The sequence below is a fragment of the Adiantum capillus-veneris genome, chromosome 8, assembly GCF_014529385.1.
Source record: "Adiantum capillus-veneris isolate H3 chromosome 8, ASM1452938v2, whole genome shotgun sequence".
In the NCBI taxonomy this organism is placed as follows: Eukaryota; Viridiplantae; Streptophyta; class Polypodiopsida; order Polypodiales; family Pteridaceae; genus Adiantum; species Adiantum capillus-veneris.
In genome coordinates, this window is record NC_140938.1 from 90300524 (window position 1) to 90325811 (window position 25288).

At 43.8% G+C, this 25288-nt stretch overlaps 1 protein-coding gene across 1 annotated transcript in view; it reads right to left on the reverse strand.

Moving 5' to 3' along the window:
* Positions 1-215: 215 nt before the first annotated feature.
* The window catches only part of LOC147452542 (Eukaryotic aspartyl protease family protein), a 45517-nt gene continuing 20444 nt past the window's right edge, over positions 216-25288 (reverse strand). The window contains exons 5-12 of the mRNA XM_086518191.1: positions 8965-9044; positions 8010-8106; positions 7860-7932; positions 5525-5704; positions 5298-5425; positions 4890-4991; positions 679-773; positions 216-607 (exon numbers count right to left, since the gene is read on the reverse strand). Coding sequence (XP_086374317.1) covers positions 442-607; positions 679-773; positions 4890-4991; positions 5298-5425; positions 5525-5704; positions 7860-7932; positions 8010-8106; positions 8965-9044 — 921 coding nt within the window. The 3' untranslated portion in view covers positions 216-441. The remainder of the gene's footprint in view (positions 608-678; positions 774-4889; positions 4992-5297; positions 5426-5524; positions 5705-7859; positions 7933-8009; positions 8107-8964; positions 9045-25288) is intronic.

Sequence of the window (25288 nt, forward strand, 5' to 3'; positions counted from 1 at the left end):
TGTAGATGCAAGGTATACAACTCTATCAAAGAGAGAAACCAACCTGACTGCAACAAATCATGGAGTCAACGAACCGACATCAATTTTGTCTTGATAGACAGAGAGATCACAGTACACTTAAACTACTCCGAGTCCAACAGTAGTCTCAAATCAGAGATATCACTAAAAGCCGCACTACCACAGCAGGAGTTTACACTTAACGCTAATCGAGGATCTCCCAGCAATACCATGAACTATAATATGAGGCCATACAACATTACATAGTGATCTTCACCAGATAAAGCATTCTATATACAGAAGGCGTTTATGCAGACCACTTCTTTCTGAACTAAGTACTTGCAAGAGCTCTGAGCAATTTTACATGGAAAATCTGAGGTTTGTGTCAGTCACATTATACAAGAATTAAAAAATCATCAGCAAAAATTGTGTACACTTAATATGCTATAGCTGATCGGACATCTCAACACTCTGTTGGATGGTCATGTAATTTTGATCACTGTATCTTCGGTTATACCACCATACTGTGAAGCCAATTGCGGTAGAAATTACAATCAAGCCTATTGCTATGAGCCCAACAAGCACAAAAATGCTTTTGACCTTGTGCGACCTGCAAGCAAGCTTGAAGTTAAATCATGTGAGCACGGAGTCAATCCAAATTATGAAATTCAATATAAAAACCTTGTGCTTTCAGGCTCTATGGTCCAATGCATGACTTGGTATTCGCCAAACACATTACCCAGACGAAGCTCTTTGTTTAGCTGTGCAATAATGCGCTGCGACCAAGAAGAGGAGTCAGATGTGCTCTCTCTCTCTCTCTCTCTCTCTCTCTCTCTCTCTCTCTCTCTCTCTCTCTCTATGTGGCATATTTGTGCGAGCATTCATGTCTCCAAAAACAATGACTTCACCTTGATCCTTGTAATGAGCAATGTCTTCCTCTAGTTCAACAAAGGGCTGATCTCTATCCATATTCAAGCAAGCATAAAAGTTGGAGTCAAAGTGAGGAATGTAGCAACCGGCCACAAACATGACTTGACCATTTGGTGGGCTGATTTTCAGCCATAAGTAGCGTTTATACTTATCTTCTTTGACAATGGAAACATCTTTCAAACCCTTTTTGGTCATACATGCTACGCCTTTTTTGGCCCACATCAAAGAATGCACATCGTATTTGTCAAATCCAAGAATTCGTTGCGCATCATGCTCCCATGTTTCGACAAGAAGTATCACATCGGAGTCATTGGTAAGCTCATCAATGCCAATTCCCGCATTCCATGGATACCCGTTACAATTCCAAAAGCTTATTCGCAAGCGTGAGTTGGTCTCATAGATCATGTGTCCCTATTTGTTGGGTGGACTTGCCACATGTCTCAAGAAGAATGGATGACTCATACATGTATAATCGAAGTTCTAATGATGCAAAAGAAGTGGATCACTATGGAAAGTCACTTCTACATATGTGCAATAGTACCGGAATGCTCATTGCAAATGGTGTATCTCTATGGCAAGGCACCAATGACTTTACATGTAGAAAGCACAACGGTGCTAGCGTGATTGACTATATGTTGTTCTCGGAAGCCACTCTAGAATGCATACAAAGCTTTACACTTGGTGAATGGAATCCGGAATCGGATCATAGGATGTTATGTATTGACCTCAAGTGTGGTAAACGGACCGAGCATGTAGCCTCCAATCATGATGTGAATCGTTTGTACCTACGTCTAGACTTCAAACGAGCACTTATATATGCTGATATGGTGGACCAAATGTTAAGCATGATAGAGCATCAAGAGAGCCCAACATTAGAATGCAAGTGGAAAGTTTTCAAAGAAGTAATTTTCTCTTGTGCGAAGGAATGCTTTTCTGTGAAACACATGTCTTGCAAAAGGTCAAAGAAGGGTAGCACCAAGAAGAAATGGTTTGACATGGAATGTAGTCAAGCCCGAAAACACTTGCTAAGATTGGATGCAATCAAAGACAAGGAAGTTTACTTGGAATGTTCACACACATACAAAGCACTTGTTCAAAAGAAGAGGAGAAGGTGGGAAGTCGAAAAACAACTTCTTTTAGCACAAGAGAAAGCACATGCATGTGGCAAGTTTTGGCAAAATCTAAAAGGCAAGCGCGTTGAGAGCTTTGGTGACTTGACTCTTGAGGATATGTATATGCATTGTAAGAATCTCTATGAGCAACCCAATGTTGATAAGATGGAGTGTTGTAGCTCCCTTCCGTTTATGTCTCCCTTCTTTACCATTGAAGATGTATGCCGCGCGCTTGAGAAACTTGCTACTCGCAAGGCAGGTGACCTTCAAGGTGTCAAGGCTGAAATGATTAAATGGACAAGCAAGAAAACACGATATTGGATATACGATATGTTTAACCTTGCACTTCAGTATGGCATACCTCATGATTGGAGTGCAAATTGGATCAAACCTTTGCACAAAGGAGGAGATGTAAACAATGTGAACAACTATCGCACTATAACGGTTGGTTCTTTAATGGCAAAGTTATTTGGATGTATCATGGAGATGAAGATAAGTGAATGGGCTGAAAAGAATGGTAAACGTGCACTTGGCCAAGCAGGTTTTCGAAATCATCATAGCACTATTGATCACCTTGTCACTCTTCGAGTTCTTATGGAAGCGTCTCGATTGAAAGGAAAAAAGTTGTATTATTGCTTTGTGGATTTCAAGAAAGCTTTTGACATGGTACCGCGAGGAAATCTTTGGAGACGTATGCAAAGCCTTGAAGTGCCGAGAGAATTTATGCATGCAGTCTTTCGCATCTACCAAAAAGTGATATGTCGATTACGTATGGGAGATGGAATTTCAGAATTTTTTGCAAGCACTATTGGTGTCAAACAAGGATGCCCACTTTCCCCAACCCTCTTTGGGCTACTCATTGATGAATTGGAATGCATGGTTCTTGACTTTATGCAGCAAGAAGGCATAGAAGAGGTTAAGATTGGAAATGCGGTGATCATGCTTTTGCTTTATGCCGATGATGTAGTGCTCTTGGCACATACCTTAGAAGATGCACAAAAGCTTATGAGTGTCTTGGAACGCTTTTGCCTACATAGCGGGCTGATCGTGAATGGATCCAAAACCAAGGTTATGCTTGTAAAGACCCTCAATGATGAAAATCAATGCATTGTATATAACAATGAAAAACTTTAAGTGGTAGATCACTTCAAGTACCTTGGCCTTGAGGTTCCATCCAATCATAAATGGAAGGATTGTGCAATGCGTCGCTTGGAAGCCGGAAAGAGGGCCTATTATGCATTTGAGAACATGTGCAATGTAGGAGAGATCAAGTGTTGGGCTCTCAAAAAGTACCTCTTTGACACATTGGTGACACCGGTGCTTCTTTATGGAGTGGAGGTGTGGGGTGGAAGCATCGGGAAGTCTACTTGGAAAGAGTTTGAGAATGTCCAAAAGCGTTTTCTCACCAACTTTCTCCAAGTCAAGACACAAACACCCTACATGCTCTTACTTCTTGAGTCCGGATTGCTTCCCATTGAGGTCTTGGGCATGCAAAGGGTTGTGGAGTACATACGTAAGACACAACGTAGCCCTTTGCATCGACTTTCTAGAATCGCATATGAAGCGAGTCAAATGGTTCAAAAGACATGCAAGAGCAAAATACTAAGTTCGGGGTGGATGCTTGATATCAAGAAATGGTTTGGAAGATGGGATGCATGTCACTTGGTCAAGGATGCGTCAATCGACTCCCAAGTTAATGAGGCCTTCTTACAACGCCAATGTATCACGGCTTGGGAGAAATCCGGAGGTTCTCGCTTCAGCCATTACACCACACACGTTGCCCCAAACTACAAATCTCTCTTCTTCTCGGAACGAGGTAACCGAACCCATTCCTACATCCTTGAGCCCATCCCGTTGAGTGCGATCCGCACCATTGCCTCCATTCGTCTTAGCTCCCATTCTCTACGCTGCGAGACAGGACGTTGGGGCACTGGCGAGGAGTGTCATCGACTTTGCACCTTATGCCCTCATCAAGTGCGAGAGAGTGAGTACCACACACTACTCGAGTGCTCAGCTTTTGACCACATTAGGTCCTCTTTTCCCCATATATTCAGCCATGATCTCTCCCTACATACCTTCCTCTCCCAACCACGATGTGGACTCTCTATTGCGACGCTCATTTCAGCCATTTTTGAGCATCGAGAGTCACTTATGAACTCCACTCACACCACGTGACATGTTCATTTGGTCCCATAGGTCATATTTGACCTCCCAGGACGATAATAGAACTAACTCTCTCTCTCTCTCTCTCTCTCTCTCTCTCTCTCTCTCTCTCTCTCTCTCTCTCTCTGTGTGTGTGAAAACAAACATATGCTCCTACTTGGAGGGACGAATGGTTAATTTAGACCATAACATTTGATATCACCTCACGTCTTTCAGAATGTCTTACAATTTTTAAAGCTTTAAACGTCTTGCAATTTTGAACCTTAAAATTGAACACTCCGATATTTCCAGTAGAAGTTATTAAGCTAAAAGATTTTGAAGCAGCATTTGGGAAAAGTGTCTCAGCTTATAATTGTGTCTTCTGGCAATTCAGTAATGCCTGTAAAGAGCAAGAGAAAGAGGAGATATTCCCCCTAAAATCTCAGAGAGACAGTGTCAAAATGTGAATAAAGAGCTCAAATTTCTGAAATTTCCTCTTTGAAAAAGTGTGTATGGTTCAAAAAATGGTTTTTCCCACACATTATTCATTGAAAGCATCACACAAAAATTACCCTTTTAGAAGCTATCACTCCAACAATACATTTCACCAATTTCTAGAAGCTCATTTCTGAGCTCATGATCTTTTTCTAAACTTATGCCAAGCTCATGCTAGATGCAGGATCCTTTATTTTAACTAGTTACTTTTACCTGGGCTCGATCATTCAAAAGGTGCTTGTCTGTTGCTGCAATTTGGACTGAGAATGTTACTGTCACGTTTCCTCCTGTATTTACAATTTTTACTATACTGACCTGCATCCAAAAAACAGAAGGCCCAATTGTTACTATTTTCCTGCTATGGTCACAGCCTCTAGATATTGAGCTAAAAATTTGGAAGGACAAAGCAGGCAATACCCCAGAAGCCTAGACAGAAACGATGGAAAATGTTTTCAAAGCAGAAAAGATATGGATGCTACAAAACTAAAGAGAGAAATAGGACCAATGCCTTAGAGCGCAAACAACAAAAAGACTATCGGAAAATGCACAAAATTTTCCACAGATAGATTGGTTAATCATTGCTTTATCTGCATCTGAAGAAGTTTTGAAAATAGTCCGTACCTGGCTCTTATTGACATGTAACTCTTCCGATATGCTATCCACAAACATGGATTTGAGACTGTCGAAGTCATTGAATTTTGTGCTCAAATACATGACCACATCCACAGTGCCTGAAACAGTCATTGGACCTGCTCTGCAACAGAAAGGAAATAGCTCAAAACGCATTTCTCTCATTCAGCAGCTCAAACAAATGGCAACACTCCAAAATCAGGTCCAAAATCAAGAACCTGGCAAGCTAGGAGAGCTCCCTTGTGGAACAAAAGCAGGACCTGCCACAGGAGCAGCTGCAGGAGGAGTAGCTGTGGCCGCTTGTAAGCTGTTCCAGAGATCAGAGCAATTTGTCCTCCAAAACCCAATCTGCTGATTCACACGGTCATAAGTGACTAGCATATTTCGCACCACAATGCCTGAAGCAGCAGACACGACCTTCAAAATGAGTTCAAGATTCTAGAAAGTGCACGAAACAGTTGTTCACAAGGGCCAATCATTCTGCCATAGGTCAACGTGAAGTGTTGTACTGATCAGTAAGCTTTACAAAAGAACAATCTCAGGCTTGCCCATGAAATTAATGACTTTGATAACAAATACTGCAACAGAAATATAGCTTGATGGACACCCCATATAGAAACTCAAAATGAGAGAAAACATGCAATAGTGAAAGAAGAGAGATATCTTCACACTTCTTAAAGGCCAGAACAAGGCACAACTGATAATGACATATCGCATACTCAGTGTCAAAGAATTGGCTTGTCATCCTATAAAGGCCCCTCTGTGTGGGCAGCAAGGGGCCTGATGTTCTCCAGTCCTTAAGAAAGCCTGTGTGTGACGCTAAGCTCCACTCAAGAGAACCCAAGGCAACTCGGGTCCTCAAAGCACACGATCTGACACAATGACCCAATGCCTCCACAACAAAGGCAATGGTACTCCCTTGGATTCTTAAGAGTTTCAGATTCTTGTCCGGTGGTGGCTCCAGTATCTCCTAGGAGCAGATTAGGGAGTGAGGGCTGGTTTGTGGCTGTGCCCCGCGTACCTGAGGTAGACATACTTTCTCAGCGGTGCATTTCATTTTGTTACCCTCATAGTAGGCTGGCGTGAGGTGGGACCCTTGTTCCTGAGGTTTCCTAGGTCAGAGTCTCCACTAAATGTGAAAAGCCACTATGAGTGACATCCTACCACATTTACAAGCGCAAGTGCAAAACACTAGCAGTCTAGGCCATTTTTACCAAGTCGTGGGCACATTTGCAGACCTCCTCCTTGTATATATATACACAGAGGGGGGTATATTTGTTTCTTGCCTATATATATGCAGACCCCTTCCTTGCAGTTGCGCTTATACAGGAGGCAATATGTCACTTATAGTGACTTTTCACATTTAGGAGCAGTCTAGGTCATTTTTACCAAGTCGTGGGGTTTTGCTGCAAGTAGGCACATTTGCTTTTCACATTTAGTAGCAGTCTAGGTCACTCTTACCAAGTCGTGGGGTTTTGCTGCAGGTAGAGCACATTTGTTTTTTGTCTATATATGCAGACCCCCTCCTTGTACTTTGCCATATCAAATAGCAGAGCTAGCCAATGTTTGGGTCCTAGAGCGCGCACACTAGCATTTTCTCTCTCCAACATTTGTGCTTGCCTGTCATTTTCTGTCTCTAGTGTTTTGCTTTCACCAGAGTCTCTCTCTCTCTCTCTCTCTCTCTCTCTCTCTCTCTCTCTCTCTCTCTCTCTCTCTCTCAGTCTTATGCTTGGCTCACATCGACCAACTTAGGCCCCCATAGTAGATATCTTTGTTTTGTATTGTTATTAGGCTATTTTGTTACTCTGACTTTGTATCAGATCCACCACTTTGTAACTTTCGGGTCTCATAGGTCATTATGGCCTTTTGAAGACGTTAATATAACATTTCATTTCATTTCATTTCTCACACAGTATTTGCCAGCGATCTCATCTTCTCTCTCTAGCGCTCCCCTTCCCCTCCGTGTTGACAGCCTACTTGCAAGTGTGCACTTGCAAATTGCTACCCATGCCCGTTCGATGGGCAGTACACGAGAGGAGGTTGTTTCTAAGAACATGTGCCACGATAGATTCGAGATCCATTGGCTGGAACAGGGAAGGGCAATAGGACAGAAAACTATTCCCTGTTACGCATATTCACATCTGAAACATGGAACAGGGATTCCAAACAAGAAGTTGGAATAGGAACGGGGTGGTACGGAGACCTGAAAATGGTCATTCCCTGTAACTATGCTTAGTTAGGCTTTTCATAACTTGTGGGAAGGGGAAAGGCATTAATAGGGATTTTATCCCTCCATAACCGAAGAAATGAGGAAAACAATACACATTTTCTGCTGCTTTTTAAGACAACTAAGTATTCATATCTATGAAGACTATGACATGTTTTATAGAGGAGATACCACAATTTTTATATTGATCTGTCTCATACGCCAAATTCAACCGCCAGAAAAAACTTTCTTCCTTTCTTTCTTCTCTCTCTCTCCCCTCTCACACACACATTTCAAAAAAGCCTTGCTGTTCTTACTACAGAAACAGAAAAGGTAAGCCCACCCACCTCCTAAAAGAGTAGCCGAATTTTTACCATTGGAGAAAATGCCCAAACAATAGCTTCCTGGCACCCTTAAATGCTGTAGAAAAGGAACAAGTGTCAAAACTTGCCATACTGCTTTTCAATTAAAATGCACCTACATTCACAGTAGCCTGCCTTGAAAAGATAATTTTCAGGTGCCAACGACACTATCTTCCCATCTCCAAACTTAAGCTGCACTTCTGGAAAGTGGTCCGCCAGCTTTGATAAATCACTGCAGCATTGATTACAAATAATAAATGTCAGTGTTCAAACTTACGCAAAAGCATCAATTTTCAGTGTCCTTCACACTTGCAAAATGCATATTTTTGGCCCCTCAAATACAAAATAGTTTCCATTTTTTGTGATAAGCAGAAAAGGTCTCTGACAAAAAAAAGCTCGAAGAAATAATACACATCAGTTTCCAAACTCACACACTTGTGTTGAGTTGTTGATAAGAAAACATTATATTGGTCAAATTCTTTAGGATTGGAGGAAATATTCTAATGGAACAGATATCTGCTATCTACCAATGTTGCAAGCGATTCCCTCCGATGTGATAACGAACAGAAAAAAGCTGAAATGAAAGATCAGACAGGTCTGAAATGAGCTAACAACTGCCAGAAACACAGAATCAAAATAACACACGTCACCTATTCATATATCTTATACCTTTGAAAAAAGAGGATTCAAAAAAAGTGAACGAGATAATTAACAGTTTAGTATTGGATTAATCAAAGAAATAGCCGAAAGAAGTGAGAAAAACTTACTTCACTGACTTTCGTCTCGCAAACAAAACTCAACTTACAGTCATGCATGCGTAGAACATACCATCAGAAAAAATATAAGGTGCTAATATTTGCAGAGAAAGTTAGCTTGAGCATGTGTAGCAGCCAAGGAAAATGAACTGATCAGCTGGTAAGTTATTGATAAAAGACTTTTTGGCCGTGAGAAAGAGTTTAAAGCTTATCTTACTGACACACAAAGAGCCTGAAAACTTTTGCTTGTCTCCACTTGACGTGATTGAGACTTGGATATGGGCATTTCTACTCTTAAATATGAGGCAAGAATAAACTTTTTTAATTTGAGTTACCTTCCTGCACCCTCGTAGCATACATCAGGATAATGAGAATCGGGCCCAGCAACTCGATGCAGTTTCACATGCTGTGAAAGCTGTCAGAATCAAATAAACAGATTTAAGTTCACAATACGGTGAAACTTTTTCATTTCATTTTCATCTCTCTCTCTCTCTCTCTCTCTCTCTCTCTCTCTCTCTCTCTCTCTCTCTCTCTCTCTCTCTCTCTCTCTCTCTCTCTCTCTCTCTCTCTCTCGTCCTTTCTTGCTGTGGCAGCTGCGCCAAAGAAGGATCCTATCGCTCATCAAGATGCCAGGATAACAGCCTTAGAGGCTCAGATTCAAGATCTCATCGAGGAGAATGCTCAACTTAAGCAACGCCTATGCAAGCTTGAGGATATTAGGGAAGTAGACAGCAAAGCTCCACTTGCAAAAGCACACAATGTCGATGTCTCTCTCACAGAGACTGTCAAGGCAGCCCGGAAAGAAGTCCACAAGGAAACACAAAAAAGATCGACGTCGAAATTCAAGACACATTACAAGAGAACCGGCTACAAGAATCTCTTAGCCTTAAGGTTAGGATTGGGGGACTCCATGCGCCATGGTGCACAAATGAGGATACTCTTGAAGAAGCAATCTCTAAGCTCAATGATATTCTTCAACCAGTAAATATCAAGCCAGAAATCGTCTCTTGAATCAACGACACACATAGAAATGTATACCTAGATGAATCCAGGATAAGCCCAGATTCACCCTTGAAGGAAAGTGCCAACCGAGCATTGTATTCTCACTCTCAAGGACAAAGAAGAGCGGTGGAAGCTTTTACGCCAATCTCGTCTCCTCAAAGGAAAGAAACTTTGGATCGCCGAAGAATTGACCCTGAATCAACTCAAGATCAAAGCAAGTAAGCTCAAGAGGATGTACGAAGCTAGCAAACAAGGAAAGTGGGCAGTCTATCGAGGTGGTAAAGCCGTCATTCAGGAGTTCCGAAATCCCACACCAGCTTCCCTCTCACCTGAACCCCCTTAGGTTTTTGTCCCTTTTCTTTTACATCACCCTTTTGATGGGTCCTCAGCCCTTAACTGATATATATCTATGTTTTATTTGAAGGTATTTGTTGTAATGCTTTGTTTTCGGTCCCATGGGTCATATCTGACCCCCGTGGACGATAATCTCTCTCTCTCTCTCTCTCTCTCTCTCTCTCTCTCTCTCTCTCTCTCTCTCTCTCTCTCTCTCTGTGTGTGTGTGTGTGTGTGTGTGTGTGTGTGTGTGTGTGTGTGTGTGGTGCTGATGACAGAGACAGAGCTGCACTACATGTCACAAACTACTGACGTGTCAAAGCCCTAGAGAATGGAGCCAACTTACAAATTCCAGCCGAGGGGCCTAAACCCTAAGAAGAACAAGTAGTAGCAGAAGAAGTCCTACCAACTTATGGGACCCCGTCCGATGGGACCCAAGTGACATAAAGGAATTAAAAAGCACGACCCACACACACACACACACACACCAAGAATTACGCAAAAGTTGATGACATGGCCGCTCTATGGACGCTCTGAATTTTCCGTTGGCATGATGACGTGGCACTCTATGGATTTCTGTGTTTTGTGTTGACTGCTGACGTGGCAATAGTACGAAATTCCGTGATTTGCACTGGTAGCTTTTTGGCATTGCTTTTTGGACCAGAAGCTTTTGAGTTTGAAGGCTTTTCATGTAAACTGCTTTTGGAGACTAGAGCCTTTAAATATGAGGCCATGGGCTCATTCTCTGGCATGCTTCTTGGAGAAGGTGCAGAGTCTGGAGTACCGCCTTGAACTGTGTTGATGCAATATAAAGAAATACCGAAAGGGGCGCCAAGGTTTGGGGCCAATACTCTCTGGGGTGGAATTCCGCCACTCTGTGTCGCGTGTCGTCTCTCTGTTATTGAAGTGCTAAAAGTCTGTTCAGTCTATTCTTTTCTATTGGCACGTGGTGCCCGTCTTGCGACAGTGGTATCAAAGCATCAGGTGTGTGCTTTTCTGAACGCATACTGGTCCTACCAAAGAGAAGACAGAGCAAGATCGCACTTCCAAAGTTCATTGGCAATTGTAGCTTCGTGTTCCGACCCCGGACTTATTAGCCACTCCCACCCTTACTCCATCGTACGTCGGCCACGTTATAACAAACTGCTGACGTGTCGAAACCCTAATTCCGCTGAAAGCCTAACCCTAAAATCAGAAACGCTAATTCTGTCCATAACCCTAATTCTGCCGAAACCCTAACCTTGAAATCAGAAACCTTAATTCTGCCCAAAACCCTAATTCTGTTGAAACCCTAACCCTAAAATCAGAAACCCTAATTCTGCCAAAACCCTAATTTTGCTGAAACCCTAACCCTAAAATCAAAAACCCTAACCCTGATTTGTTGACGTGGCCGGCTGACACGTGGCGGGCTGTACGGACACCAACGCAATTTACGAAAAGTTGGCAGCTTTCGGCATTGCTTTTTGGACCAGGAGCTTTTGAGTTTTGAAGGATTTTCACTGTAATTGCTTTTTAGGCCAAGGGCCTTTAAATATGAGGTTAGGCTCATTCTCTGGCATGCTTCCTAGAGAAGGTGCAGAGTCTAGAGTACCGGCTTGTATTGTGTTGATGCAATATAAAGAAATACCGAAAGGGGCGCCAAGGTTTGGGGCCAATACTCTCTGGGGTGGAATTCCGCCACTCCGTGTCGCGTGTCGTCTCTCTCTTTCAGTTCAGTTATTATTGAAGTGCTAAAAGTCTGTTCAGTCTGTTCTTTTCTATTGGCACGTGGTGCCCGCCTTGTGACAGTGGTATCAGAGCATCAGGCGTGTGCTTTTCTAAAAGCATACCGGTCCTACCAAAGAGGAGACAGAGCTATTGGAATTTTGTTCGAGGTATCTTGGCCCTGCAACCCGGACGTATTAGCTACTCCCACTCTTACTTCATCGCGCATCGAGCGCGCTCCCGTCTTCACCGCTCATGTCTTACAGGGCATAAGCCATTAAGATCACTTGCAAGAGAAGGATCCAAGATTTGTTTCAAGTTGCTGTTTTCTCAGAGACAGTGCCATGCAGATGATGTCTACAGCTACCAAGCCGCACACTTCCAAGGACTTGGCAAGCTTTCAAGAAAAATTTTACCCAAAGTTATATGGTTTCTGACATCTTCCTTCGGAGTGTAACTTCTAGCAGAGTGGGGAATCTTGAAATGCTTGCCATGAAAACCCTAGCAGATTATATCTTGAAATTTCTCGACATCTCTCAATAGTTGTCTCTTCTTGAATTGATAACCTTGGAGGTTAGGTGCGATTGCTATGTCCTGGGACTACCATCGCCGCCAAAGAAACACTGTCTGTCCAAGAGCTGATGGACCATACTGTGCTCGGCTACGACCTCATGGAAGGAACCTAACCCTAATTTTTGGTGCAGGTTTCAAGATGGAAAGTCAGTCGACTTTTCGAGCTCGATTATGTCGAGATTACTTTTTAAGTTTGAGTTCTGTTTGATCTTGTTTGGTGATCCTGTTTGGAATTTGCTTGAAATGAATAGTATTTGTTTTGAACCTGTTTTGGTGCCGATTTGAATTGTTTGACTCTGGTTTGATACTAGTTTCAATGATTGGTGATTTTACTCCCGGGTGGAGAAGTGAGTAAATATTGTTTTGGTATTGTTTGAACCTCGAAACGACGCACGCCAATGCCTTGGGAGCGTTTCGTTGTATGTTTGAAAACCTCCGAACGACACAGGCCGATGCCTGGGGAGCGTTTGGTTGTATGCTTGTAAAATAATTGTTGTTGTGACTCCCGACCCGAACCTGGATGGTTATGCGGGAGGAGTATTAAGAAGTCTGAGCAGTGGTTACTCTCAACACCTCCAAACGACGCAAGTTGTGGTCTGAGGGGTGTTTGGTTGTAAAAGGCCTCTATATCTCCCGACCCGGACCTTTTTAGGTTATGCGGGAGGAGTGATGAGGGAGTCGTTGAATATCTCCCGGCCCGGACTTTGCTAGGTTATGCGGGAGGAGTGTTCATCGGCAGCTTTATGTTTCTATGTCTTGTAACATGCATATGTAAGCATTTGTGTTGCATTGTGATGTGCCAACCACTGAATATTCCTAATTGGATGACATTGCCTGGGTACGTAATTTTAGTGCATCAAGACACCAGTGGAAGATCAATACTGTCTGGGTGTGATGGCTAATTTTACTACGACGGAATATCAAGAGTTGCGATCTGGCCGAAAGGAGAAGCTAACTCCTTGATCAAAACAGCGGAAAGGAGAAGCTAACTCCTTAATAAAAAGAGCAAACTAATTGTCCCTCGGAACGACCCTCGGAATTTTTTGAGCTAACTTGACTTATTTTGCAGATATGCTGTAATCGCAAACGATTACTCTCTTTCAAGAAGGGGAGATGTAACAAATTGCTGATGTGTCGAAACCCTAATTCCGCTGAAACCCTAACCCTAAAATCAAAAACCCTAATTTTGTTCAAAACCCTAATTCTGCTGAAACCCTAACCCTAAAATCAAAAACACTAATTCTACCCAAAACCCTAATTTTGCTGGAACCCTAACCCTAAAATCAGAAACCCTAATTCTACCCAAAACCCTAATTTTGTTGAAACCCTAACCCTAAAATCAAAAACCCTAATTTGTCCAAAACACTAACCCTAAAATCAAAAACCCTAACCCTAACCCCGATTTGCTGACGTGGCGGGCTGACACGTGGCCTGCTGTACGGACACCAACGCGATTTACGAAAAGTTGGCAGCTTTTGGCATTGCTTTTTGGACGAGGAGCTTTTGAGTTTTGAAGGCTTTTCACTGTAATTGCTTTTTAGGCCAAAGGCCTTTAAATATGAGGTTAGGACTCATTCTCTGGCATGCTTCCTGGAGAAGGTGCAGAGTCTGGAGTACCGGCTTGTACTGTGTTGATACAATATAAAGAAATACCGAAAGGGGCGCCAAGGTTTGGGGCCAATACTCTCTAGGGTGGAATTCCGCCACTCCGTGTCGCGTGTCGTGTCTCTCTTTCAGTTCAGTTGTTATTGAAGTGCTAGAAGTCTGTTCAATCTGTTCTTTTCTATTGGCACGTGGTACCCGTCTTGTGACACACGCTCCCGTCTTCACCACTCATCTCTTACAGGGCATAAGCCATAAACATCACTTGCAAGAGAAGGATCCAAGATTTATTTCGAGTCACTATGTTTTCTCAAAAGTAGTGCCATGCAGATGTTGATGTCTATAGGTACCAAGCCGCACACTCCAAGGACTTGTCAAGCTTTCAAGAAATTTTTGACCGAAGTTAAATGGTTTCTGACATTTTCCTTCGGAGTGCAACTTCTAACAAAGTGGGGTATCCTGAAATGCTTTCCATGCAAACCCTAGCAAATTATAACTTGAAATTCCTCGACATCTCTCAATAGATATCTCTTCACGAGCAGATGACCTTGGAGGTCCAATGCGATTGCTATCTTGAGACTACCATCGCTGCCAAAGAAACACTGTCTGTCCCAAGAGCTAATGGACCATGGTGTGCTCGGCAACGACCTTATGGAATGAACCTAGCCCTAATTTTTGGTGCAGGTTTCAGGATGGAAAGTCCGTCGACTTTTCGAGCTCGACAAATGTCGAGATTGCTTTTTAAGTTTGAAATCTGATAAATAAGTGGGCAGCCATCTAATAAATAAGGCAACAGATCAGCCAGCGTTTTCTCTCTCTCTTTTTTTGGCAAAACAGCGAAATAAAAAATTGGAAAAAAAAAAAGAAAAAAAAAACGGCCGCGATTTCTACGCGAGCAGCTATTCGTGCCCGTGGATAGGAGCTATAAAAGCATCACATGCCCTCACTCAGAGGAGAGGATCAGTTTTTGCAAGAAGGAGATGCTGCTGCAGAGTTCACCCACAAAGAAGACGTTTGCCGGTGATGCCCATGGCTGCCCCAAGTGTACCAGATGTCGCCAAGACACAGTGCGCGAGTTCCCTCGCGAAGAAGTGCCTACGGAGCGTGTTTCCATCGCGACAAGCTGCTGTTTTTCTCTGTTTTCAGCCCATAAACATCGTAGACGATCGTAGACGGGGTTGATTTACGAGAAGGAACCCGAGAACACACCTCTTTTGTGTGTAGGATTGGAAGAGAGGATTTTCTATGCAGAGATCTCTTCCGGGGAATTGCTTTTTTGAGAACCGAGTTGCGTTATGAGCGTCGCGACTTTGAAGGTACGATTTTTATGTTATGATCTCTAAGTATTTGATTGCAAGTGTACTTCCTCTTCGTGAGGGAGTAGGAGCAGAGGAAGGCATGAGCCTCTGCAGGATAAAAGCGCTCTGAGGAACTCGAGCCAGATCAGCCCAAGGGTTTCGTACCCAAGTTTGGGAAGCAGATCCACGGATTGAAGAGAGGTAGACTCTCGAGATGTGATCCGGAAGTTGAAATTCCCAAGGGAAGGACTTCGTGTCCAAGAAAGCGGAGTTATTCTGCAGGAACAAGACTCTGGAAACAGAGTCGGAAAAGAGTTGCAGAGATGTCCATTGTCATGCCCTGAGTCTGGAAGGTGAGATCCAGAGGCGAGAACCTTGATTCTCGAGGAATTGGAATAAGGAATGGAAGTTCCTTGGAATAGGGTTTTGCCCTAGGAATCGGAAGCTGAGGCTTCTGGGAACCATCAAGTCTTATTCTAGAACGAACGTGGTAATACGTTCGGTTCAAGTGCTTGTATAGACTTCTCCTCAGTAATAAAGATACTATTACGAGGGGGGGGACCAGCCCATCTTCTGGTCCCCAATACTATGTCAATCTTCTCACTTTATCTCTCTCTCTCTCTATCTATTTCTCTCTATATCCTCTGGCTTCAATATTAAGTGATAAATTTTATTTCTCCGAGTATATTTTATATTGTTATGCGCTCCCGTTTGTGACAAGCTCTCTTTCTTGCTAATTGCGTGGAAATTAAAGCAACTTTTGCGTAGAATTCCCAGCCTATTATGCGTAGAAAAAGCAGCCTGAATTTTTGTACACTGTTGCCACGTCATCAGCCCCGCAGAATGCGCCGCATTCTTCGGGAGGCTATACGGCATGCCACGTCAGCAGTCCAGCATAGCGGGTGTGTGTGTGTACAGGGCAACCACGTCACCAGTTTGTGACATACCCCCCGCTTGAAAGCATTGTGATCGCCTTCGATTACGCCTGCAAAACAGACAGAGGCCATAAACTGTCTTAGCAGACACTGGCTGTTAGTACCGACGCACTAGGAATACATCTAGCACATGTACCAATCGACAATCACATGACAAGACATCACAGGATATCACATGACAAATCACATTCAAAATTCATTCGGATCTCAGACCGTGATTTATCGGCAACGTATTTAGCAATCGCATCTAGATCCAGTCGGGACCTCACAGATGCCCGATTGACTAATCCTTATTGCAACCATGTCTATCAAGATCTTTCAGACCAAAATGCTGCAGTCATTTCATCTATCAGTTCCTCCACTTAAACAAGTCAAGAACAAATCAGTATCTTATTATCGAGAATTCCACTTCATAAAGTCATACAGCAGAATACTGTCAACTCACAATATCCCTGAAACTAAAAGAGACATCAGTGACTTTAATATCAAAAATCGAGGCAATCTGTTGACAAAGGAGTGGAGCACTCCCCTCTTGTGCATACCCACTGCACCAGACTCCGCCCAAGCTGAGTTTGGGGTTCCATTTAGACTAGACGATGCTAATCTAAATGCTTCAAGGTAAAGATTCACAATCTGAGGAGTATCTGCTAGGTCCTCCTCCTCCGTCCACTTCGCATCCAATGCAGGATAGTTCTTGAATTTAACCAAGAACTGCCTTATCACTTTACCCTTGATCTTTTTGTCTTTATGTGCCAATATCTGTTTGGAACAAGGATCTCCTCGTCTTCTTCTACTTCGGGTTGCTCATCAAGCTCCCCATCTTCGGGCACATCGCCTTTAAAAGGCTTCAAGAGACTCACATGAAAAGCATTGTGAACTCCAAGTATCAGGTAGCTCAGGCGTGCCTTCTCAAAACGTAAGACCACCCAATCGTTCTCCTTCAATTTCAAATCGTGACGATGGCGATATGTTGCCTTTTTCTGTCTTTCTTGAGATTTCTGCAAAGCCTCGCGGACCCTAAACCCTAAACCCTAAAGCCGTGTTCAAGTCACGCGTGTACTCATTGGCTTCAAAAATCTTATCTTTCGTGCTTAGGAAGGGTGGAACCTTCGTAGCACCTTCAATAATCTCAAATGGCTAAATCTGTCAATAATAGTCCAGATACCCTCGTGACCACTCTCTGTTTTCGGAACATCAAAATGAAATCCATTGCAATACTTTCCCAGGGGCGGGTGGGTATGGGTAAAGGCTGTAACAATCCATGTGCTTTATGCCTGTCAAACTTGACCTTCTCGCATACCAAGCAATTGCGCACAAAATCGTCCACGTCCTTCTTGAGTCTCCGACCAAAAGAAGTATCTCTCCACACCTTTCAAGGTGGTAGCAATGCCGCGGTGACCCATAAAAGGTGGAGAATGGCATTCGGTTATAACCTTTTTCCTCAACGGCTGTGTAACGCACAACATGGTTTTCCTCATCAAGTAGCCATCCCGAATGGAATATCCCGCTACTATCTCCTCATTTCATATCCGAGTGAAAATATTTGCAAAATCTGTATCTGTGGCATATTGATCGACCATATCCTCGAAGCTCCTATGATGTATCGCGGAAATAGCCAGAACCAACTGCTTCCGAGACAAAGCATCTACCACCAAGTTTTTATGTCCCTGTACATGGACAATCTGAGAGTGAAATTGTGACAAGATGTTCGCCCACCGCATCTGCTTTTCCGATAGCTGCTTCTGTGACAAGAAGTAGCGTAAACTCTGATGGTCTGTGAAGACAGTAAAATCCGCTCCGAGTAGGTAATGTCGCCACTGAGTAAGAGCATGGATAACCACCAAAAGCTCTTTCTCATAAATCTGTGCTGTCAATAAAACAATCGGCTTTTGTAGGCAATGACATGGCCTTCTTGCATTAAAACCGCACCCAGACTATGACCACAAGCATCACAATATACTTCGAATGACTTCTACAAATTCGGCAAAGTCAAAATTGGTCATGTAGTCAATTTCTCTTTCAATGTCTGAAAGGCAATCAACTCTGTGGATCCCCACGAGAAAGGGACTCCTTTCTGCGTCAAGATATGCAAAGGGGAAGCAACCTCTGCAAACTTTCTAATGAACCGCCTGTAGTACGAACACAAGCCCAAGAAGCTTCTAACTTCATGGACATTCTTCAAATCGGACCAATCACGGGTAGTCTCTATCTTGGCCTAGTCCATCTGCACTCCTGTTGCTGAGACAATGTGTCCCAAAAAGTGTATCTCGAGTAGGAAAAATTCACTTTTCTTCGCATTAATCACCAACTTGTGATCTCGTAATGCCTGAAAGACCTGTAGCAGATGTTCTCTATGTTCTGTCTCGTCCTTAGAGAAAACAATGATGTCGTCAAAGAAAGTGCCAACAAATAGTCTGTACTCTCAAAAAATCATGTCCATCATCCGGTTAAATGTCGTTGGAGCATTGGCTAGGCCAAAAAGCATCACCAAAAACTCAAATAACCCAAAAGTCATCCGAAAAGCTTACTTGTAGACATCTCCCGACGCGATTCGGATCTGATGATATCCGCTCTTCAAATAGATCCTGCTAAAACACAAAGATCCCTTTTAGTCGGTAAAGAATATCATCATCCTAGGAATTGGAAATCTGTTCTTGATGGTGATTTTGTTGAGAGCTCTATAATCGATGCACATTCTCCAAGATCCGTCTTTCTTCAAAACCAACAACACTGGAGAGCAGTACAGTGAAGTACTAGGCTGGACAAGACCCTTTTTTCACTTGGTTTATAATTTCTTCGTTATGGGCTCGATTCACACGGTAAGGTGGCCGGTTCGGTGGTGTGCTTCCAAGTATTAGATCAATGGTATGATCCTTAGGATGAGTTGGTGGTAACTCGCCTGGCAGGCCCTCTGAAAAGCAATCGGCATGAGTGTGGAGAAAATCTTGCCGTTCTTTATCAAGTTCACACATATTTGTCCTATTCTCATCATTCAACTTTTTCAAAAAGATCGAGTAAACAAACAGACTGGATTTCATTAATTTGACGCACGATAGTCGACCACGGCGTTGTTCTTGTGGTACTAGGGAATTCCCAAGAGGGCATCACAACTTCCAAGGGCATTATGTAGAAGTCCTCGTGTCTCAAATACCCCTGACAATCCAATCGAAGTTTGCCAATGACGGGTGTAATGGCTACGTCCTTGCCGGATGCCGCTAGAACTGCCTCTGCTAGTGGTTCCATTCGATCGGGTGTGATCTCGAGCCGCGCCGCCAATTCAAGTGAAATGAAATTGGCCTTGGCTCCTCCATCAAAGAAAATCAGGGCTTCTTGGTCTTTCACTTTGCCCCAAGCTCAGCAAAGTTCTGTACTCTCGTCAATCGTGCTTGGGTCAGTATCCATGCAATCTGGAACCAGTCCTGCTTTCATCTTGCCTTTTCGTCCACGTTCCTCAGTTGCTTTCGAACCCTCAGGAATGTCTTCATCCTTGTCGTTCTGTTCTTTCGGTGCCTTTTTAGGGCACTTCGCGGAGATATGCCTAGTTTCCCTGCATCCAAAGCACTTCCCCTCTTTGATGTAGAGAGCTCTCTCTCGAAGAGTGGCTTGGGTCGTGCATCCTTTTCTTTCTTTTCTGGGTTGCTCTTCTTCTTTCTACTTTCATTGTTCGAAGTCTGTTCGGTCCTTTGCGTCATGATTTCATCTGTGGGGTAGGTCAAACTGCCTGAATGAATGACAAAACCCCGTTTCACATGACTCATCAGTTCCTGAATGGAAACTGACTTTTTCTCTAAGTAGTGATCTCGGATCTCTGTAGGAAGTCCCAAGGTAAACCGCTCAATCTGTTCTTTGAACGAGATCTTCTTAAATGAAGAGGCTGGTAGAAAAGAGCTCTAGAATCTCTCGCAATATGCGTCCAATGTATCCTTCTTGGTCATCCGAAGATGGTTCCAAGCAGTTCGTATGTCGCGTTCGTACTCCCGAGTCAACCAAGAAGAAATAAAAATCCTTTTAAATTTCAGCCATTTAATTGGTGCTGACTTGTTCAATAGCAACGTGGACCACCAAATTTGAGCATTTCCCTTGAAGTAAGAGGTAGCCCTCCGAATCTTGGAGTGCTCTGAGTAACGCCCTCCAGAGAAAGCTATGTCAAACTGCTGTATGAAGGCCAAAGCCTTCGAAGCATCTCGATATCCTGAAAACGTGTCAAATTTAATTGATTGTCCACCTTCTTTAAACTCTCGGACTTTCTTGCTTTTATCCTCCAGAAAGTCATACTCGTTGGCTTTATAAAAATTCTTCTTCTTTGCATAAAAGAAGAAGTCGTCGAAGTCCGAACTACCCGAAGACGAGTTCTCTGTAGAACTGTCAATAAGTGGACGAGATTTAGACTTCTTTGCCTTTTTCTTGCCATTTCCGAAGCTTTGCTTTTTGCTTCGCTTTTTCCCTTTTCGGTCTTCTTTGCTCGAGTCAGAGGAGCTAGAAGAACTATCAAACGAAGAAGAAGAAGAACTGGATACTCCTTCAAATTTGACGTGCTTTTTAAGCTTTCTTGCCGAGGCAAATGTAGACTGACGACACAAATAACCCGGGAAGTCGTGCCTTTCTTCTGCTTTTTGTCGTGCTTTTTGGCTTTGTTCTGTGCGTCAAAAAGCTGAGAAATTCGTGTATCAACCACCTCTTCTAATTCTTGCTCTGTAAACGTCCTTGGAGTGGGAGGTTTCTTGAGTGCCGGTTTGAGGGGTGGTTCTGTGGTTTGCCGCCATTGTGAGTGCACCTCGTCGAAGGAGGTCTGGGTCATAAATTTTGCAAATTTCAGGTCCTTTGCAAAATTTAGCATCATCTTGGTTGCATTGTCACATGACACATCCAACCCTATGTGCCTGTGGATAAGCTACAGCATGATCAGGGTTCAGTCAGTCCAGTCGAGTCTAGATTAGAAGTGATCTAGCACTTTTGTGAGTCTATTCATAGACCGTGCATGCCCAATCACTTAGTGTAGATGCATATCCTCTGGTTGCACACAGCATGATCATCAGTATTCCCATCAGAATCCATTAGAATCAGTTAGGGGAATTTTCCAATCCTATTTTTCCTATTTTTGACATTTTTCACTTATTAATTTAAGTGACTTTCCAACAAAAGTAGGTAGGGCAATTTTGCTAAGTTTGTATATAAGCAAACCCAAGTTAGCACTCAATGGCAGAAGAAGCAACAGGAGCACATGCTCAACAGGCACCTTCTCAGCAGGATCCCAAAGGCTTCTAGTGTTTTTGCTCCCCAGCAACTTGGCTAGCGTTTTTGGACAAGACACAGCAGATCAGCCAGCGTTTTGCCATTGCAGATCCCTGGCGACAAGACCCCAGCAGATCAGCCTAGCGTTTTTGCATTTGCAGAACCGCGGCGACAGAAACACCATTTTCAGCCCTAGCGTTTTTCCATCCGCCAGCAACCTCAGCGTTTTGCAGATCTATCGCGACAGAATCAGCCCTAGGATCAGCGTTTTCAGTTTTCAGCAGTCAGACATCGCAGATCAAGTCCCGAACCTCGCAGATCTCACCTTTCCGCAGCAGTTCCTCGCCGCACGGTCAGTTTCCGCAAGGTTTACAGTTTCAGCCCGGAAAACGCAGATTTCAGCATCTGCGTTTTCAGCCCGTCGTCGTCGCATCGTCACCATCGACATCGTCATCGACATAGAGTCAGAATTCAGCAGATACAAGATTTGCAGATTTCAGCCCATAGCGTTTTTGGACAGCAGTAGAAAGATTGCAGATTTCAGCCCTTAGGTCGGTCTCGTCGTCATCACCGACATAGCCTAGACTTGCATCAGTCACATGCATTCAGTTTGTACCAGTTTGTGCAATCAATAGTAGACCACTCTCGCCGACAAGAGTGGGGCCTTCGGAGGAGGGTTTTACAACGTCTCTAGTGTCGTATCTCTCTTCTCTCTCTATCTCTCAGTCTCATGCACTTCCATTCACAGTGTCCATTCACTTTGTTTGTGTCCATTGCACTCTCTCACTAAAGAAATGGAAGGCTCTCTCCTCCATAAGAACAAAAGGAACCTTGAGCACAATTCGGAGCACTCATCTTGAGCAAAGCGCAAACATTCATTCCGCTGCACCTAACATGCATCCTCATCAATCATCGACGCTCCATCTCTTCAAGCTCCGCCTGAGTAGGCCGAGGCGGGCCGTACTCCTTGCGTGAATCTTCTTCGTGATCTCTTCCCGCATCTCCGGATGCAGAGGAAGTCGACTGATCTCTGTCTGAATCCATAAGTGCCGAGTAAAAAGGATCGGATTTCCCGGTAGAAGAGAAATCTATCGTGCTCTGATACCACTGTAACAGACTTGGACACTCCAAGTCAAGATTGTATCGCGACACGACAGGAAATCACTTCAAAACAGTTCACGGTTCACAATTGATTCGACACAGCTCGACGGAGTTCCGTGCCTAGAGATATTGGCCCCAAAGACTGGCGCCCATTTCGGTATTTCTTTTTGTATTAATCTGTTGCACAAAGTACACACAAGTGGTTGGGTCTCACTCTCAAACTCTGCGTCCAGATGCTCTGAGAAGTGGGAGCCCAACTACACTTATGAAGAGTTACAAGGGATGCCAAAAGCAAAGCCCCAAAAGCTGCCAATTCAAAGCATTCTCAAAATAAAGCAACTCCCCTCACTTGCTTGGTAAAAATAAAGCAAAGCTAAAAGCTCTCTCTCTCTCTTGCTAATTGCATGGAAATTAAAGCAGCTTTTGTGTAGAATCCCAGCCTATTATGCACAGAAAAAGCAGCCTGAATTTCCTACACTGCTGCCACATCATCAGCCCCGCAAAACGCGTCGCATTTTTCGAGAGGTTGTACGGAATGCCACATCAGCAGTCCAACAGGACGGGTGTGTGTACCGGGCAGCCACGTCACCAATTTGTGACAGGTTATTTTTGGGGGGGGGGGGGGGGGGGGGGGGGGGGGTATTAAATGATTGAAAAGTGTTGTTTTTACTCATGGCCCGGACCCTTGTGGTTATTTACAGGGAGAGTATTGTTGTTGTTACTCATGGCCCGAACCTGCATGGTTATTTACGGGGGGAGTATTAAGAAGTCTGAGTAGTGGTTACTCTCAGCACCTCCAAACGACGCAAGCTACGGACTGGGGGGCGTTTGGTTGTAAAAGGCCTCTATATCTCATGGCTCGGACCTTTTCAGGTTATTTGCGGGAGGAGTGATGAGGGAGTCGTTGAACAACTCATGGCCCGAACCTGGATGGTTATTTGCGAAGGGAGTGTTCATCGCGGCTTTATGTTTCTATGTCTTGTAACATGCATATGTATTATGTGAGCATTTGAGTTGCATTGTGATGTGCCAACCAAAGAATATTCCTAATTGGATGAGACTGTATGGGTATGTAATTTTAGCGCATCAAGACACCCGTGGCAGATCAGTGTGGTCTGAGTGTGATGGCTAATTTTACTACGTCGGAATATCAAGAGTTTTGATCTGGACGAAAGGAGAAGCCAACTCCTTGATCAAAAGAGCCGAAAGGAGAAGTTAACTCCTTAACAAAAAGAGCAAACTGATTGTTCCTCGGAATGACCCTCGGAAATTTTTGAGCTAGCTTGAGTTGTTTTGCAGATATGTTGTAATCGCGGATGATTTCTCTTTCAAGAAGGGGAGTTGTCACAAACTGCTGACGTGTCAAAGCCCTGAAGAATGGAGCCAACTTGCAGATCCCAACCGAGGGGCCTAAACCCTAACAAGAACAAGTAACAGAAGAAGTCCTACCAACTTATGGGACCCCGTCCGATGGGACCCAAGTGACATAAAGGAATTAAAAAGCAGGACCCACACACACACCAAGAATTACGCAAAAGCTGATGACGTGGCAACTATACGGATGCTCCGAATTTTTCATTGGCATGATGACGTGGCACTGTATGGATTTTCGTGTTTTGTGCTGACTGCTGACGTGGCAGTTGTACGGAATTCCGTGATTTACGTTGGTAGCTTTTTGGCATTGCTTTTTGGACCAGAAGCTTTTGAGTTTTTGAAGGCTTTTCATGTAAACTTCTTTTGGGGCCTAGAGCCTTTAAATATGAGCCCATGGGCTCATTCTCTAGCATGCTTCTTTGAGAAGGTGCAGAGTCTGGAGTACCGCCTTGTACTGTGTTGATGCAATATAAAGAAATAGCGAAAGGGGCGCCAAGGTTTGGGGCCAATTCTCTCTAGGGTGGAATTCCACCACTCTGTGTCGCGTGTCATCTCTCTCTTTCAGTTCAGTTGTTATTGAAGTGCTAAAAGTCTGTTCAGTCTGTTCTTTTCTATTGGCACGTGGTGCCCATCTTGTGACACTACACATGTCATTGCCCGGCATACTATGAGATACAAGGCCGCTTCCACTATCTGTTTAGAGAGGGTTTTGGACCATTTTCTAGAGTCGGTGAGATACGAGGATCAGAGATGTCTCGGATTGTTTCTACTAGAGCTGCGTAGACTTAGGGAGAGCGTGCTGAGGACATCATGGGGGAGAGAGTCTCAGAGACAAATCACAAATTTCTTTACACCAGCCAGGGGAGAGCCAGAGGAGCAGTCATCACAGCAGATCTCAGAGCCCACCCACACTAGAGGTACATTGATTGATCGAGCTAGGCAAATCCAGACGTCCACGACCTCGGGGGGTCTCCCACCATCGACAAAGGCTGCAGCACAAGATCAAGATCACTCTAGCTCGACATGCAAGACGCCCAGTTAGAATATTTGACCGTGGAGGATATTAATGAGATTCGACAGCGACCGATGAGAGATTTCATTTGAACCCACCAACCCCCTCCCTCTATCTCGTTTCAGTTCCGGATCAGCTTATGATTCATTTCCTTAACAAATCAGATGGATGAAAGCACAGAACTTTGTCGTGCATGGGGCGAAGTATGAGATCAAGAAGCCCTCATCTTCTTGGACGGAGGAGCCAAGGCAAACTTCATTTCACGAATTGGTGACTCGACTCGGAATCACGCCCGCCAACAGAATGGGGCCACATGCAGAGGTTGTTCCAGCGGCACCTAGACGGGATGTTGCCATTACACTTGTCATTGGCAAACTTCGTTTGCATTGTGAGGGGTATTTAGGGCACGAGGACTTTTACATCATGCCTTTAGAAGGGTGTGACGTCCTCCTAGGAATCTCATGGTTCCACAAGAACATTGTAGTGGTCGATT